This window comes from Paramisgurnus dabryanus, chromosome 14 (genome assembly GCF_030506205.2).
Source record: "Paramisgurnus dabryanus chromosome 14, PD_genome_1.1, whole genome shotgun sequence".
Taxonomy (NCBI): Eukaryota; Metazoa; Chordata; class Actinopteri; order Cypriniformes; family Cobitidae; genus Paramisgurnus; species Paramisgurnus dabryanus.
In genome coordinates this window covers 9,278,752-9,297,981 of record NC_133350.1, presented here as the reverse complement: position 1 = coordinate 9,297,981, position 19,230 = coordinate 9,278,752, and the positions used below count along the sequence as shown (strand labels likewise).

Here is a 19,230-nt window from a genome sequence, read left to right as displayed (position 1 = left end):
GTTTGTTTGTTTGTTTTAAGGCCTTTTGCCAAATGCCTCTGAGCATTTATTTGTCAGTACAGTAGCAGAGTAAAAAAAAATAAACGCACACAGAGTGTTCGTGTTCTGTATTATTCTCGCTCTACTTATCACAAACATCATCACTATTAAGCCCGATGGCTAAGGCACAGAGGCAAAAGTGTGGTTAAATCCAGGATCACTTTAACAGGTTGTGTCAAACCTGTCAAATGTGCCCAGAGAAGCATAACAGAGTACACTGGCTGTACAAATAATTGCCCAAGATCCAGGAAGAACAGCGAATAAAACATCTACAGATCAGAGATGCTTTAGATTTGCTTCGAAAATAATCATGAAATACGCATTTGGACTATTATCGCTCTAACATGACTGCTTGCAGACATACCCGCCAAAAACAAAGATTTCTGGTATGCTAATGTCGCAGAAAATCAGCATGCAGACATGAAAGCTCCTGAGATGTTCAGACTTGTCCATGCAGAGAGCTACTGCTAAGCTTATGAGTCTGGAAGCATAAGCAGCTATTTCAGTATGCTAGCAAAATTCACACAAAATGAAGAAAATGAAAAATCCAGGAATTAAAGTAGAGTAAACAAATGTGCTGGAATTCAGCGACTGGCCACATTTAAACAAAATCAGAAAACCTGATTAGATCGCATCTAAAGATCAAATGAAGATCAGTCAGAATAAGATATTCCTGGAATTACGGAAATAAAAATAAGTCCACACTTTTTTTTATTGAAAGAGCTTCAGAGAGAGACTCATCAATGTTGAAATCCTTAAGGCCTCAACTCAGATTTCTTAGAGCCTGAAATACAACTTTTTCCTACATCTGCATCAACCTAAAAATAGAAAGCAAGTCCCTCATCCAAACCAGGCAACACTCCCTTCTGAACCAAAAGTTTGGAAAGACCAGAGGGGTGGAAAACATGCGTCTCTTCATGTGAGATTTAGCACGTAAGAGACATTTTTTACGGTTTGAGGGCAGATAGTGACAGAACCACTTCCAAGCTATATCAGGTTAATAAAGCTATGGGATTTTGGGGAATAAAAGGAGTTTTGATTAGACTGAGCAGACCGTCCTAGAAAGTAGTCGGTGACATTTCATTGAAATTGCGTTCAAGCGCAGGGGAACCAAAAATGTCATTTCCCATTTTCAAAGTTATGCGCTACTTGTCTAGTTGTGCGTCATTTTGAACCTCGGTAGACAGTGACTCAAATCCCTAACCTAGTGTTTACACTTTATGTCTGCTATTAGTGCACAGCCAACACAATTTCAAGACCTACAATTAAATGCACTAACTGACAATGATTACCCTACAGGGGAATATTTGTATTGTTCATTGCAACCTAAACAGTAGGAGTCCGTCAGTCGGAAAAGAAATTGACTCACTGTTTATGGAGGAACCTTGAAATCCAGGTTGCTGGTGTGGGACAGATAAAATAAATGATGATTAACAGGTCTGGTTTGGTATTTAAAATCTGAAGGAGGAATAAACAGCCAAAACAAAGGTAACAGGGATTGATGCAATTGTACACTTCCTTACTGTGTGCAGTAAACAGAGCCCTACAGGTAAACTGTAAAGTAAAGCAACGGCAAAATCCTTTAGCACTCAATATAAGGCTTTCTCCAAGGGTACAGTACACATCCCCTGCCAAAAATGTTACTCTCAACACTTTCTTTGGCTTAGGGTGGATAATACTGGCTTCTGTTTGGACTGTAAGCCTTGTAAAAACATTTCCCCCACAGAATTCCTGCATTTCTGTCAAAACACTGTTCGGGATAGGGCAAAGTGCATGCTGAGCGTGAGCATGTGTGTGTGGCCGTCCCGCACCACATGGGATGTTGAGAGTGGTCACAGGCACTGTCAAAACATTCCCTCAACCCTTCCCCCCCAAAAGTCACACTTAACATCACTTAAGGGAAGAGTGATTTCCACATTCAAGTTGTTGTGTTCCTCTTTGACTTAGAAAATTCTAAGTATCAAGTGTGGATACCCCCAAAAACCCATTTAATTCAGTTTAAAGACAAACATAAATTGCACCTACTTTTGACTGTATGTATATAAAGCCAAAAAGTGACACAGATGACACCTAAACACAGATCATTTCACACCAATAATTGTCCCAGCATGCAATTTTACGTTTAAAAGACGTCGTTCAAACACAGCCCAGACGTCTGGGTTAAAAAAAAACTAAATTTGGGCCGTCAGTGAACAACTGTATAGACGTCTAACTATAACCCAAAATAAATAAATAAATAAATGAAAGCAAGGTATTTTGACAAAAAATGAAACCAAATTAAAATTTATTTTGGGTAGGAGTGGGTTACTCATAGCCGCACTACATTGGGTTAACTTAACGGTGAAATGACGGTTATTGCTTGATGTGGTGCCTCAGGTAAACTGAGGTGAAAGGGACAAAAACTATACTTTTTTTGGAAAAACGTTCTTCATAAAGGAATGGATTTAACCGCATTAAGTAAGCAGACACTTGCCTAATAATAGTTTTCAAGTAGTATTATCCTAAAATCAATGGGAAAAATACTTTCCCAGGCCACACCTGACAGAAGGAAACCAGGCAAGCGCAAATACATAACCAAATAAGATCGTCTAAAACTTCACCAAAACGTACTCTTTTCGTCTTAAACCTAACGTTAACCAAAAGGCGTTTACAACGAGTAAATGTATCAAACATACATTTATAATAATATTTCGCCTCAAGTTCAACAGTAAATCTCCGGCCGCTATCTTTCACTCACCCAACAGCAGCAGCTTCACTTCTTTGGCGGCTTTCTCGCCGTCCTCGCGCAGATTTCTGTCAATCATCTTGGATCGCTCGGCCGCAGCTTTATCTTCATGGCTCACGGTGCAGCCCATGGTTCCAAATGCGCGCTTCAGGGCGACGGATTTATGATGATAACTTTAGGAGAAAAAAATTAAAGGTATAAACCTTTTTTAGGCTCGTGGAGATTTGTTTTACAGTCTTCCGTGACTAACAGCCTCGGATAACTTCCTCTTTTAGCTTTGAAGAAAATGACGGTCGCAAATCAAACAGGGGAAACAGCACTAATTTAGAGCCAAAGCGAGCGTTTAAATATGTCCAAATAACCTTGAAAAAGGCGTCGAGGGTTGAAAAATCGGATTAATATCGAAACACCAGCAAGAAACTGGCAAACAGTTGTTGTTTAAGGCTCCCAAGAAAAGACAAAGTACTATCCAGAGTTTAACATCACGCGGATAGGGGGAAAACCTCGATAAAACAATATCCACTAATCCAGAAAGTTTGGCCAAAAAAGTTAAGAGCAACCCCGCGTGTCCAGGTATTAAAAAAGCAATGGCGACGAGAAAAAATTTGAAATAACAAAAATCCCTTCTCGTGCCTTGCTTTTGTCCTTTAGTCCTCTATATAATCTCGCCGAGGGTTTTGAATATGCCCCGTTAGGTACGCTAATGTTCAGCGGTCTCTGATTTATTTCAATGTTTTCAAATCCGCCACACCCCGATCCGCTGTGAGAAGTTCGGCTCTCTGCCACACAGCATCGACAGTTCAATAACTGTTGGTCTCCTCGCACATTGGCACGCCCTTTCTGATACGCCCACCGCGCGTCCTCATGGGAAATGTAGTTTGGCGCGCGATTCTGGTTAAAGGGGACATTTCACAAGATTTTTTAAGATGTAAAGGGTATAAGGGGCGGTATCATTATAATAAGATCCTCTTCTCACATCACAAGGGAAGCCAAATTTCAATGACATTTTTTAACATGCTTCTGTTTTAGACAGTGTTCGAATTGAAGGGGGTCTGGGGGGGTCCCGGACCTCCTATAAGCCTTAAGGGACCCCCCATAAAGCACAAAAATATAAATTAGGGGGGTCCCCTGGTTTTTATTAAAATTAAAATACTACATAAATTTAAAATCCTCATTTTGCGTGTCACAAAGCGATACTGTCCGTTATTTGTCCCAATTTCGCAATAAAATAATTCAAATGACTTCTGTCTGAAATATAGAAACTCGCAAGTGCGCCTCATGCTGTTTTCTGGAGGAATTGACAGACGAGTCTCTATCTGCGTGTGGAGTATTTTTTATCTCAGTTGCGGTAAGAATCTTTAGTAATCTTTAGGTTTAAGGGTTTTTTAAAAAATCTTCTCAAACAATTATTTCATAACAGTGGCAAAGCTATTCACTCAGACTGACGGCTGGTCAACCCAGTCACACAAAATATTTTATTGGGAAAGCAGAAGAAATCACGCTTAAATGATAATAAATGATAGTCTCTTTAATACTTAGCCTATCGCTCAACTACGCATCTTTCAGAAATCAATAATTTGTAGAAAGTATCTTTTGCATGTGTTTTTTTAAACCTTTGAAAAATGTCGCATGGCCGAAGTGGGACTCATTTTCAGCCCTGGAGTTTCATATCTTAGACCGGCCCACTTTAGTTCACCACTGACTATATTAAAATAATATAATTAAATCCTCAGTGCACTATTCTTTGCAGCCTTGCAATTAATATATTTTCCAAAAATATAATTTCCAATTCAATGCAAATAGTCTAAAACAGTTATGATTTTGCCATAATCGTGCAGCCCTACACTGTAAAAAAAATCCGTAGAAATTACAATGTAATTGCAGCTGGGTTGCCGGTAATTTACCGTAGATTTAAATTTATGTTATTTACTGGCAAGAGTTTGTTCAAAGTTAAATAAATTTTAAATATTAACAAGTCTTTATCTTTACAGAATAAAACTATACAATAACAGTCTCATGCAAAGCATTCTGGGAACCAGAAATCATCATCAACCTTTTTCTGTTTTTTGCTTCAGATTTTGTTTCCCAGAACGTTTTGCTTGATGCTGTTTGTTTAGTTTTACTCTGTAAAGACAAAGACTTGTAAATGTTAAATGTTCATTCAACTTTGAACAAAATTTTGCAAGTAAATAACATAAATTTAAATCTACGGTAAATTACCGGCAACCCAGCTGCAATTTCTACGGATTTTTTTACAGTGTACCATAAGGTATTTTAATATTATTCAATTAACCTTATTCAAAAACTGCTGAAAGGGAACAAATGTTTTCCCCTATATTTTTTCCCCTAGAGTTTTGCATGAAATAGATGAAGAATAACTATTAATAGATTAATCATTGTTACATATATAACTTACCGGTAGATATAAAAAATACGACGTTTACCTTTTAGAGGCCGTTCGAATCAAGTTGCGCTCAAGTTTATTTTAAATCTAAACGTGCGGCAAGTGCACTCAAATATAGACGCGTCTAAAACAAAACTCGTGTTCACAGGCGACCGCTTTGAAAAGCAGAAGGCGGCGGCGCGTCATGCGTTGTCCATGCGTTTTAAATGAATATGGACCCTAATTATGATTATGAACGCAAGAATTACTTCGTGATCGGAAGTTGGGGCACAATCAACTTGGTCATAAAGCGGTGGGGACGTATACCACCCGCAAATTACGCGAGTGGGGCTGCTGTGAGTGCTGGGGACAGCAACCTTGAACCTGGTGGCATGATAACTATCTTTAAAATTATGTATCTTTAAAAAGATTAATTATATTTAATTTATACAGTGAAGAAAACAGTGTTATTATTCATTTGATTCTATTTATGTACCTAAATACTATAAGATCTTGCTTTATTTGTAACTTTGTTCTTTTCTATTTTTATATGCTCATAATTTCCGAAAATTATTCGATCTATGACTCAAAAAACGCAATGTAATCATCAATTTAACCACTACTATATAGTGAAATTATGTAATTTAAGAATGAGTCCACCCTATTTCACCCCTATTCTGTTTAAAAGTTCTGCCCTTGCCAGTGTTTCACACTAATTTGAGGGGTAAACATTTTTTTAGAGTTTGAGTTAAGGGTAATTTGGGGTTTCTTTGATTAAAACCAGGATCAGATGATTGTTGATCAAGGACGATCACATCTTACGTTGTGAAATCACAGCGACCCTATAATGAGGGGGGTGGAGCTTAGCCGGGGGTGGGGCTTAGCTAGGGGACCCCCCATAAGCTTTGACATAATTCGAACACTGGTTTTAGATGTTTTGTTTAAAGCATTAATAATAAAAAAAATACATAACATGCTTGCAGAGAATGGTTTGCCAAAACTAAGTAATTGGGTAGATTTTTTTAAATATATCGTCCCGTAGCATAAGCCATACATAAAAGTCTAGTTGAAGCAATGTGTAAAGTATTAATCTATTTTTTCGTTCATCCATCCGCCTGTCTGTATATGATTCACTGCAATAACGAGTCTCTTCACATGCTGCTTTAAATGCCGTTATATTAGTAAATATAGGGAAACTTTGGTTTGTGGGGTTGGTATTTTATCGAGTATTTTCGAATGTAAACAAGAGTTTTGTTAGCGCTCAAAGAATTGTGAGACAGCACGAGGTGATTCCGTGTTTTATAGCGCCCCCACGTGCCCAAAATAACAGCTTGAAATAATTAGCTGCTCCTGATATTCCATACGGCAAAAAATAAAAATAAAATACATTTCAAAATATACAAAAAATGGCCAAAACATATATTTGATGAAATCTATTTTGGAATATGTCTACAAAAAATATATATTTATAATAGGATGTAAAATTAAAAAATGTCTTTGCTTGCCCTTGAAATCCATTTTAAAATATATGTTTATATATGAAGGTTCAGACTAAATATATTTCTTAATCCAAAAATATATTCAATTGAGCATAACATTCTACCAAATGTATTTAGCATATATTAAAAGTATATTTTTGGTCAGAGAATTATTTTTTTTTTTTTTTTGCCGTATTTCTTCATTTTTCTTTCACCCAAGTACAATGCTATTATACTGCTAAAGGTACAGGCAAAGCTGGAGGTTCTTAGATTATAAAAAGATATGAAAGAAATTGTTTTTTTAAGGAACCTTTGACAGAATGTTTTTTTGAGGAACCAGGCATCTAGGTATTGAAGAACCTTTTCAACACATGTATACCCACCTAAAGGATTATTAGGAACACCTGTTCAATTTCTCATTAATGCAATTATCTAATCAACCAATCACATGGCAGAGTTGCTTTAATGCATTTAGGGGTGTGGTCCTGGTCAAGACAATCTCCTGAACTCCAAACTGAATGTCAGAATGGGAAAGAAAGGTGATTTAAAGTCGCCATGAAAAGGAAGTAGCGATTGCCTTATTTTCCCCGTAGTGACGTATATCCAAATGAAACGGCTTTTGAGATTAAATAAGGCAGGGCTGGAATTGAATTTGTCCATCGAGAACGGATTGGATCGATTAAAGTTGGGTCGTGTTGCTAATTGCTAATCGCTGCGATCTTCTCCCGGACCCCGCCCACCTGCCATACTTATGACCGGAAGTGAAGAGAGAGGAGGGGAGGAGATTTGCATTTTTGATTTAAGATTATGAGCACACACAAATTTTTTTAAAATAATGAAGCTCACAGATAAGTCATTTGTTAATAATACCACACTATTAAAATATATATATATAGATTTTCATTTCAATTTCATTGCGACTTGAAGCAATTTTGAGCGTGGCATGGTTGTTGGTGCCAGACGGGCCAGTCTGAGTATTTCACAATTTGCTCAGTTACTGGGATTTTCACGCACAACAATTTCTAGGGTTTACAAAGAATGTGGTGAAAAGGGAAAAACATCCAGTATGCGGCAGTCCTGTGGGAGAAAATGCCTTGTTGATGCTAGAGGTCAGATGAGAATGGGCCGACTGATTCAAACTGATAGAAGAGCAACTTTGACTGAAATAACCACTCGTTACAACCGAGGTATGCAGCAAAGCATTTGTGAACACACACAACCTTGAGGCGGATGGGCTACAACAGCAGAAGACCCCACCAGGTACCACTCATCTCCACTACAAATAGGAAAAAGAGGCTACAATTTGCACAAGCTCACCAAAATTGGACAGTTGAAGACTGGAAAAATGTTGCCTGGTCTGATGAGTCTCGATCTCTGTTGAGACATTCAGATGGTAGAGTCAGAATTTGGTGTAAACAGAATGAGATCATGGATCCATCATGCCTTGTTACCACTGTGCAGGCTGCTGGTGGTGGTGTAATGGTGTGGGCGATGTTTTCTTGGCACACTTTAGGCCCCTTTGTGCCAATTGGGCATCGTTTAAATGCCACGGCCTACCTGAGCATTGTTTCTGACCATGTCCATCTCTTTATGACCACCATGTACCCATCCTCTGATGGCTACTTCCAGCAGGATAATGCACCATGTCACAAAGCTCGAATCATTTCAAATTGGTTTTTGAACATGACAATGAGTTCAGTGTACTAAAATAGCCCACAGTCAGCAGTTCTCAACCCAAAAGAGCATATTTGGGATGTGGTGGAACAGGAGCTTTGTGTCCTGGATGTGCATCCTACAAATCTCCATCAACTGCAAGATGCTATCCTATCAATATGGGCCAACATTTATAAAGAATGCTTTCAGCACCTTGTTGAATCAATGCCATGAAGAATAAAGGCAGATCTAAAGGTGAAAGGGGGTCAAACACAGTATTAGTATGGTGTTCCTAATAATCCTTTAGGTGAGTGTATATTCTAGGTCAGTAATCAAAATAAGCAAATTTGTGACATTGACTATGCAAAAGCGTTTAAATTAAAGGTCAGACTTTCCTTCTTCCATGTGCATCAAGATGTTGTGTGGAACATTCTCAAATTGGATAACATTGATGGATTATGAAATCCTGACAGCCGTGTGCCTGTATTTTGTTCTCATTGATAATGTACTGAATACAGAATTGTCTCAGACATTAGACCAAACTATATATTAAACTTAAATATCTTTTTGCTATTCAAGCATGTATTTCAAGTTGGATTGGTTATAGTTTATACAAACTGTGTTTCCAGTGCCTCAAATTAGTTTTTTTCAAAGAACTGCTGCTCGAGGACAGTACTCCTCAGTACACCCTAATGGAAAGTTAGATGTAAAGATCTGTGCTGATAACACTGCAGGTTTGATCTCAGGAACGAGAGTTTAATTTCTGCCCTAGGACCATTGTGTCCTTTATGGGGTATTTAACTCTCACAGTTCAGTGGGCCACAGTGACATCATACAAACAAAAATACACTCATGTGATTTTTTTTAAAGACGAATATTATTTATACATTTTTATTTGAACATTGTTTACAGTACATTAACTGCCAGCAATGTATTGAATACTGAAAATAAAGACAAACTTTAATCGTTTTAATCATCAGACTAAACATCATCTGACTATTTACAATATACAAACTATAGATGTGCTTATAATATAAAGGGTTTACATTTATGTACATTATTTATAAATGCCTTCACGTAAGTAATGAACTTATATAAACTGTTACAAACAATTTCATTACATCACAAGGGAAACGTTATGCAGACTGGACACAAGCACACAGCTGGTTAATGGTCTATTAAAGATTCTTACGCCTTCTGCTACCTTGTGATATTTGCAGTTGGTGATCTTATATTCATACAATCCACAGGTTATAAAAAAGTGCTACTGTTTGGCCGAATGTCAATTCAGAAACAAAACTCCACCTCTGATTTCACATAGGGAGATAAATACAGTAGTAGTGGGGTTGTCGCTGTTGTAGCAAGGATTGTACTTGTGAAATGAAATGGTGTTCATGAACAGTTCATATTGCTATTAAGTATATATGGGAAGTGATATATTGTTAACTTAAGTTATTACGTTTTACTGGTTAATGTAGAGATAAAATCATTATATCATGCTGATGTCAGGTGCATCCACTGCATTGAGTCATTTTTTTCTTAATAATGAGATTTTGGCAAAAAAATGAAGCCTGGATAATTTTTTTTCATTATATCACAAAAAACCACACCCATCATTCTTATTACCATAATGTATGCAAGATCTTGTCCACTATAATGTTAAAAAATACATGTATGCATTTGGAAGACACTTTAATCTATTGTGAGTGTATTCACTCCATACATTTGTGTGTTCCCAGGGACTCAAACCCATGGCGTTGGCTTTCGTAGTGCCATGCCCTGCAAAATAAGCTTTAATTTAATGTTTAAATGTAAAGCATTTATACTTAATTCCATTAATTATTTTGAATAATGACAATATGAATGAGGGTGCCTTAAAATGGGCCAAAAACAGGCTTCACTTTTATATGTAAAATGTAATTCAACATTCTGATTCATGGGAATCACAAATCTTTAAGAGCCATTTGTACATTTTAAGGGATAGTTCCCCCCCAAAAATGAAAATTCTGTAATAATTTTCTCATTGTAATGTTGTATTAAACCTGTATGAATTTCTTTTTTCTGATGAACACAAAAGAAGATATTTAGATAAATGATTGTTGATTGTAACCATTGACTTCCATAGTAGGAAAAACAAACTCAATGGAATTCAATGGTATCGTCAACTCTATGCTTACTATCATTTATCACAATACTGCTTTAATAATATTTGTTTTCCTACTATGGAAGTCAATGGAAGATACATGGTTCCCACACCTTAGTTAACTTCAAATTCAAGGACCTTTCAAGGACTTTCCAGGTCCAATATCCTCAAATTCAAGGACTAAATATGGGGACACATTTCAAGTCCCCAAGATACATTGTTACAGTTCCCTTTCGAGGGAACTCACGCTGCGTCACTTGGGTGACACTTTGGGGACGCCTCCAGGGGTAAGTGTGCGTCTGAATGTGTATATCAAATTCAACCAATGGTGAGGCTTAACGACAAAGACAGGGTGACGCGGGAGCCACGAAGTATATCACTATCTGAAATATTGCCAAAGATGGCGTTACAGGGACGCAGGAAGTATGGCAAGGGAAACGCAGCGTCTGGTTCCCTTCTCAGGGAACAACAGTTACATACGTAACCCGAGACGTTTTCATGTGTCAAACACAACTATGCAAAAAAGCATTTTGGTATGAATCAACATTCGCATACAGAAGATATAAGCATTTAAAGTGAACAGTTTAGCACGTTTGCTTAAAAAGTCTAGAATTTTAATGATATTATCCTACACTACACAGGAAATAATACTGATTTTTTCCTGAAAACTTCTTGCATAAAATAAGCACTTTCAATGACCTGTATCTATGTATGTATATTTTCAAAAACTTCCCAGGGCCTTGAATTCCCCCCCCCATCATACAGGTTATAAGGTTGAGAAAATGATAACAGAATGTTCATCTTTGGGTGAACTATCCCTTAAAAACAAGGTTAGTGTAACAACAAGCACTTTTACAGTTATAAGGCATGTGAACACACATTAACATACGCATACACTGCTGGGACACGTTTGTGCTTGAGAAACCACATTAATGTATGAGAAAATACACGACTAACACTTCACCATCTCCAGAACGCACAAACTTTACCAAAACACGTTAAAACAAAAACAGAATAACAGATGGGCTGTTCGGGTCGTTTCAATAAAGCACTTTAGAAATCAAACACACATACAAATGTGATTAGTAAATCAGTCATGTCTCTATACAGTATATATCCAAAACACCACACAGAGAAATATTACGCATCTGAACATGATCAACAACAAAATGTCTGTTTTTGGACAACCCATAAATCTATCCAAATAAATATATCTTTAATATTTTACAGTGCCTTTGCTGTCTTAGAAGGCTGGGACATTTAAAACACTGAAGAAACATATCAAGATATGTAACTATGCTGATACTGGTTCACAGATATGATCATTTATTTATATGCATGGCTGGTCTATCCATTAAACATGAATTAAACAGACAAACTTGATAAAAAAGTACCACTGTTTAAATGCACATCTCATTGAAAACATCCTATAGCCCATTACAGTACATTCACTGACCGAAGTATTCCTTCTCCATAATGACAGGAGAAAAACACACATTCACGCACATACACACGGTAAAACACCACTAACATCATTATGGGCCGGTATGTGCTTCATTTATACTATTTAGGATGAATTACGAAGATTAAAATAGTCATGTACCATGTTAGACATCCACACATTACTTACAATTTACAGTTAGTAATACATAGGCTTTGTTCATTTAACTTTCTATGAAATATATATATTAATCTATATTAATACAGTCGAAACTGATCACTATAGGTCAAGAAACTGAGAGGAAGTTGTGCTTCAACTAAAAGTGCTACGGTTTTAGTATCAACCATTACCAAATGACCCTGCAAGACCTCCAAACCCATAATAATAATAACTTGAGTTAAACGTCTCGTTTTCAACCTAACTAAAACTTGATATTCCAGGAAAGATCGGGCAACGTTACCTCCCGTCTACATTGTGCCAAGAAAGTTTCGCCCTAAAACATTTGTGCACCAATGCATCACATTTGTTTCTCCAATCAAGGAGAGGACCCTGTGGATATTTGTTGGTTTTTTGGTTATATCTGTATATAACTCCAGAGAGTTTCAAAATGGGATCATGATAAACTGACGCTTAGGGTTAACTGTGCTTTCCAGCAGCATTCCTAAAAAAAATATTCCGAATGTGCCTTTTATTTAGGAAACTGTGCTTAATTCATCTAAATACTTTAAAGATGGCACTTTATACTGAATACTCATGATAGATACCAGATAAATCGGAATGCTTATATATTTGTACACACTTAAAAGCAATATGTATATATTTTGTATATGCCTATGCCTATATATCTATTCATATATATCTCTCTAAATATTGTAGAAAGGATAAACTTTATAAATCTATATAAAAATGTAACACCTGTACTAAATGTACTTTGCATAAATTGTGTAATAGACTGCAGCCAAATCACGTCTGATGAGGTCACACGTTGCCATGGCAACAACCTCTCTCGACAGCCATCAGTGTCAGATATCTCACAGCCATCTATTGCACAGAGTATTGCTATATCTAATATGAGATATGATGATGACATCACAATTAAGAAGAGTCTTCGAGACATTTATAACTACTTATCGTCCAATCAGAACTGAGCACTTACTGTGATTCAAATCTCTTGTGAATTTGGCCGAAGGTTATGATATTAACTGGATACAATTGCAGATGGGCTGGTAAGTCTGTTTGGTTAGAATGCAAAATCCCTTTTGTTAGCAAACGCTGTGGTCTGCATACCACATGTGCTGTTACTATGGCACATATTGTAGTTTTAGCGATCAAGATTTTTAACAACTTAACGCTGTATTTCAATGCCCCAATCACTCCTTATTAAATCAGATGGCTTCTCAATGGAATTAATGCCAACCTGAGATAGGAAAAATAATAGCCTGCTTGTAAACAGCACATGCAGTTAACAAATAATGCCTTGACTGAATGCTGGACGTTGAAAATCTAGGAAACTGTAACATACAATAATGCAACAGCAGATCATTAAGAGATTATGCATCCTCCCTAACTACTGACCCCACACAATAAAAAAAAAAAAAAAATTATATATAGTAAATAAAGCAAAAAACAATAGAGGGCGGGGCCTAATGACCACTGCTTCCTTTGTTGTTCCCTGATGTCCAATCAATGATGATGAAGCTCAGGCTCATTATCATAAATAAGACTCCTAACAAGGCAAAACAAGCGGCCTAGAAAAGAAAAAGAGAAGGTTATTAGGATTATTAAAGAAGACATATCATGAAAATCTGACATATTCCATGTTTAAGTGCTATAATTGGGTGCCGAGTGCTTCTATCAACCTAGAAAATGTGAAAAAAAAACAGTAACTTAGTTTTAGTAAACCATTCTTTGTAAGCATGTAAAAAATTAGTTAATTGAAAAAATTTGGCTAACTTGTGATGTCAGAAGGGGATAATACCGCCCCTTAATCTGCACTTAAATCCGACCCTTAATCCAACCACGGTTCTGCCATTTAGTGCAGAGATTAACTCATTTGCATTTAAAGGGGCCATGGCATAAAAATCGGACTTTTTCCAAGTTTAAGTGCTATAATTGGGTCCCCAATGCTTCTATCAACCCAGAAAATGTGAAAAAGAACAAACCAGTAACTTGGTAAACCATTCTCTGCAAGCACGTGAAAAATTAGGTCATTGAAATTTGGCTCTCCTTGTGATGTCATAAGGAGCTCTTATAATAATAATACCACCCCTTTATCTGCACTATCCAACCACAGCACTGCCATTTAGTGCAGAGAGAAAGAGGGAGAAAAAAAATAATTCACAGCACAATTAGGTTGGAATTGCATCCACCATCATTGTGATCAGTGTTTGAATTTCATCAGCTCATTTGCATTTTAAAGGACACACCCAAAATGGCACATTTTTGCTCACACCTACAAAGTGTCAATTTTAACATGTTATAATAAATGATCTAGATGGTATTTTAAGCTAAAACTTTACATGAGTATTCTGGGGACACCAAAGATTTATTTTACATCTTAAAAAATTATTGTGACATGGCCCCTTTAAAAGAACACACCCAAAACGGCACATTTTTGCTCACACTTAGAAAGTGGTAATTAAACATGCTATTTAAAATTATCTATATGCTATTTTAAGGTAGAACGTCGCATACATACTCTGGGGACAGCAAAGATTTATTTGACATCTTTAAATTGTCTTGTGAAATGTCCCCTTTTTTTACCTTGTCTTTGTTGAATAATGGTAGTCTACCCGCATTTACAAACTTACAAAAAGTGCTAGACATGCTAAACATCTCAGTCTCATAGAAATTCCTCTTTTAGAAATGTCAGCTAGAAAACGGCCCAATCTGAAAAACTGATACTTATGACATCACAGGCATCTAACTGCCCCTCCACTTTAAAATAATTGGCTACATTTTTTTGAGTGGCAGCAAAGTCAGCCAATCAGTAATGAGATTGCAAGTTAAGCCAGTAGGGGGAGCCAAATAGGTGCAAAACCACTTGTTTAAAATCCCCCACCCTAATAGAGCTATCTGAGAGAGGTTTTTAGGAAGCTTCTAAGGCATTACAGACCCAAACAAAAAAAATTTGGTCTACATGTCACATCACAGAACAAGGATAAATACTCCGTTCAATCATTCTATGTCACCTTAAAGGGACACAAGGCAGCATTTTTATGTTAATAAATCATCTTTGTAAGTCGGTATATGGTTAAATGACTCATTACATGACGAATGAAGACTCTCTCGCCCGCCCCTACCGTCTGTAGGAAGAATACCCCACTTGCAAGTTCGCTGTATCCGACCCGGTGTCCTTCAGTCTCGTATAGTCTTAGATATAGAACGCATTTACTCCCAGACACTAGGGGGAGCTAGTAGAGAAATAATACTCAGACTTGCCTTGTGTGCCTTTAAGATATTAAATCATGAAATTAACAAAAGGTACAGACAAAATTAGCCTCATAAATATGTTGGGGCCCCTTTTAATACCCCAAAATCTAAAAACTCATTCAATATAGGAGATCAGTGATGGTGTTTAACCATAAGGTACTGCCCCCCTGACCCAATAATGACTTTGTCTGATCTATTAATGATATAGAAATATAAGAATTTATATTTTACTTGTCTAATCTTAATATTTTAATGGGTAAATTAGCTAAAATAGTTTAAATTAATTCAAACCACACTGAAAAAAATTATTCATTCAATTTACTTAATTTCTAAGTAAGTGGTTGCAATCAATATATTTAAGCTACATTTAAACAAAAGTTTTTTTTTTTTTTTTTCAATTTTTTTTAAATGTATAAATTCATTGCAACCCTTTACCTTAAAAAAATTGAGTAAATTGAATGAATAATTTTTTCCTGTGCACATTTAAAAACCATATAGCTGCACTATCTCGCTAATTTCAAAGTATTGCAGTACCCTTGTTTGGCGGTAGGTGCCCCCCAAGCACAAAACTCCACCTATGTGTTTTTCACTAAATTTCATTAAAAATAAATAATAAAACAATGCCCCAATTTCTAAATGCAAAATATAGGCTCTATTGTTACCTTTAATCTTTGACTTTGATCGATCAAACACGTTTCTTGATGTAGAAACTAAACTCAAACACAAATGCAAACACTTGAATAACATCTTCAGGCAGGGGCGGATTTAGTGATTTGGGGGCTCAAGGCGAACCATGTGTCGGGGCCCTAACTATGCACCCTTTATGCAACCTTTACTGTATTTTTCTCTCCTTCTCATCGCCATCTCTTTTTTCCTCTAGGTTACATACGTTTCAGCCCCCAATGAGGTTGAGATTAATACTGTTTGATAATATGATTGGATTTTATACTAACCGCAGTACTACATGGTAAAAAGATGTGTATAACAATTATGTACTTTTTATTTTACTTTGTGTACTTAATTTATTTAATACATTTTCATTTAATGCCACATTATATCCACAATATATTTTAAATTAAAATACTTTGTATTCAAATGAACATAATATGATGAGAACAAACCCCTTACGAAAATTAACCATGGTTTTATTGTGGTAAAAGTGTAGTAACCATGTTTTTTTGGCGAATTGATTACTATGAGCAAAACCATGGTTTTACTACACTAACCATGGTTTAACTATGGTTTTTGAAAACCATGGTTGTCAAAACCATGGTTATTTTGTGGTTACCATGGTTTTACTACAGTAACCATGGTTTTTTGGTCTTAACTGTAGTAAAACCATGGTTAATTTTCGTAAGGAACATAATATGGTTTTAAAATAATGCAATCATAGGTGTTAAGAACTCGAAATAAGATAAACAAGGGGTGAAATTTGACTTTATATAGTGGATGGTAAAGCGTCATGTATTGCTTCTGCATTACATTATGTAAACAGTTTTTATATTATTGAACTATACAGATGTCATCTATGTACACATCTTGTACTTTGATGTTCGCTAGTGATATACAGGGCAAAGCCGAAGCATGCTACCGTTTTCATATGAGATTTAAATGAGACTAAAGCGATCACAAATTCGTGTGCAGATTGGGGATGAATTACAATCTTTAGTGGTGCTGGGCAGACATTTCGGCGGACTAAAGTTTACCTAAAGGCTACTGTACCTGAGATTACACGCTAATATTATATAAACTGTAGATCCTGTATTATTTGCGGAGCATACTCACCGGCACACTATCAGTGTCCGTGGCCGAGAGAGAGCTGTGTCTGACGTGACGGAAAAGAGGTTGCTGAGAGCAGCACAGACCGTGCAGTGTTTGTGTGGAGAAAAGCGGAGACTTTTGCAACATTTTTGTGTGAATCATCTTTTCTGCTCCATTGGTGTAGCTACGTTTCACTCTTCATTCTTTATTTCACTACGTTTATTTCCTTGCAGCTTCGCTCTTTTAATGTATCAAACTCACTCGCTGCTGCCTGCAGCTCTGCTCGCTTTGTTGATTTGAGCTACGCGCGCATACAGTATCCGGTAGTGCATGGAATGATCCACTCTAAACTATAATGGGGGGCGCATTCGTGCAGATGTAATAATAACGTTCAAACCTTTTATGGGAATATACTGAAAAACACAAAAGATGTTTAAATAGAATTCTTAATTAAACAAAATTATGCTAGTTTTCTGGGAATCTTGATGATAAGCAGGGGCAAAAAGTGGCAGCTCACCAAGTACACCCCTGCGTTTTGGGGCCCCTTGGTAAGGCGGGGCCCAAGGCAACTGCCGACCTTTGCCTAATGGGTAAGTCCTGTCTTCAGGTTTAGATTTGCCCCATGCAAAACCTGTCCACCTTTAGCTAAGACTGCAGCAGTTTCCTGTAACTTGAGATTAACTAGTTTACAGTGGTTTGAGTCACCCAAGAGATTAACAAAGCTCTCTGTGTGATTAGTTTTCGGTGAATCTTCATCTAACGGCGTGAGAGCATTTACAACCTCTCGTTCCAGGAACAGTTAAGAAACTAAATCTCCCTTGAAAGAACAGGGAAGTATCAAATTCATCTAACTACTTACTAGGATTTTCGGGAGTGAGCGCATTGGTTCCTCTTCCTTGGGCACGATGCGGATGTAGAACACGGCCGGAAAAATAAAGATGAGGCATGGAGCGGACGTGGCACCTGCGGTAAAATAAACACACGATACATACTTACAAGTCTAGACCTTTATATTCTGCTAACCTCTAAAGCTTTAACTGAATCTTTTCATATCAGCTAATCCAGTCTATGAGAAATCTCTCATGTGGCCGTCATCTATAATAGTGTACATTCTTTATTGAGGGAGGTCTGTAAAACTCACACAAAGAAGAAACGTTTAGTACTGTGGAGCTAAGTGTGAGATTAGGACTGCAAAGTAAAAGACAACATAACATGGGACTTATTTCATAATTATATACACATTCCAATAGTGATTAATAATGCTGGAGGGGATAGATTTATGTACAGTACAGCCTGTGAATATAGTATTACGGTCTGAGACGTTAATACATGGGGATATTAAAGAGACTGTGAGGTCTGAGGTTGCTATGGTGACACCTGAGGACACTACTGCTGCACTATTTGCACATTGTAATGAAAGTTTAGATGTGTACTATGAAGTATCCAGAATAACATCAGAGCAACAAACCCACCGATGACCCCGAAGATGCCCAGGATGTTTGGGGCAAAGATGACCAGTATGTTGATAAGGGTGAGGAGGAGGACAGCTATAGCAATGTGACGTGGCCACCAGAAGGTTTTATTTGAAAAGAACAAGTGTTGGATCGCTCTCCTTACCTAGGAATAAAAACCAAAGCATTAAAGTCAGACACCTAATAAAAAAATGAATAGCATTGAAGTCGGTGTCGGCTCATGACTGCTTATCCGAGGGGCGCTTTTTCAAAATATGTGTTTGTTGCGTCATGTGAACCATGTGCATCACGTGTTTTGTCAAAATAAGTGTCTGCTGCACATACATCAAAACCATTTATAATAAAAGAGACGCTCACGTTCACAGAATACATGCAAGACACTCCCTTAACAATAAACTGTGATTACGCATGAGATTATGTGAGTATCTGCCAAACGCGAGCGTCTCTTTTATCATAAACCCTTTAGACGCGTCTGCAGCAGGCACTGATTTTGACAAGACACGTGATGCACATAGGATCACTCGACGTGCAGAACACATATTTTGAAAAAAGGAACCACACACATGACAAGAAAAAAGAAGTCACCGGCCGCCACTGATTGAATTCAATCAATAGAAAACAAACCACCAAATGAAAATTGTAAGCCAACAACTATCTTGGCCATGCAGTCCACCTACAACTGAACTAGGAAGTAGAGGTCTAC

At 37.0% G+C, this 19,230-nt stretch overlaps 2 protein-coding genes across 3 annotated transcripts in view; both read right to left on the bottom strand.

Annotated features, from left to right (window-relative positions):
• gnai2a (guanine nucleotide binding protein (G protein), alpha inhibiting activity polypeptide 2a) overlaps window positions 1-3,564 on the bottom strand; it is a 54,855-nt gene extending 51,291 nt beyond the window's left edge. Inside the window, exon 1 of the mRNA XM_065240982.2 lies at window positions 2,777-3,564. Within this exon, the coding sequence (XP_065097054.1) occupies window positions 2,777-2,894 (118 nt within the window). The 5' untranslated portion in view covers window positions 2,895-3,564. The remainder of the gene's footprint in view (window positions 1-2,776) is intronic.
• Window positions 3,565-9,226: 5,662 nt separating this feature from the next.
• slc38a3a (solute carrier family 38 member 3a) overlaps window positions 9,227-19,230 on the bottom strand; it is a 61,003-nt gene continuing 50,999 nt past the window's right edge. For both annotated transcript variants that reach the window (XM_065240984.1, XM_065240986.2), the window contains 3 exons: window positions 18,528-18,672; window positions 17,915-18,018; window positions 9,227-13,610 (listed from right to left, as the gene is read on the bottom strand). In XM_065240984.1, coding sequence (XP_065097056.1) covers window positions 13,506-13,610; window positions 17,915-18,018; window positions 18,528-18,672 — 354 coding nt within the window. In that variant the 3' untranslated portion in view covers window positions 9,227-13,505. The remainder of the gene's footprint in view (window positions 13,611-17,914; window positions 18,019-18,527; window positions 18,673-19,230) is intronic.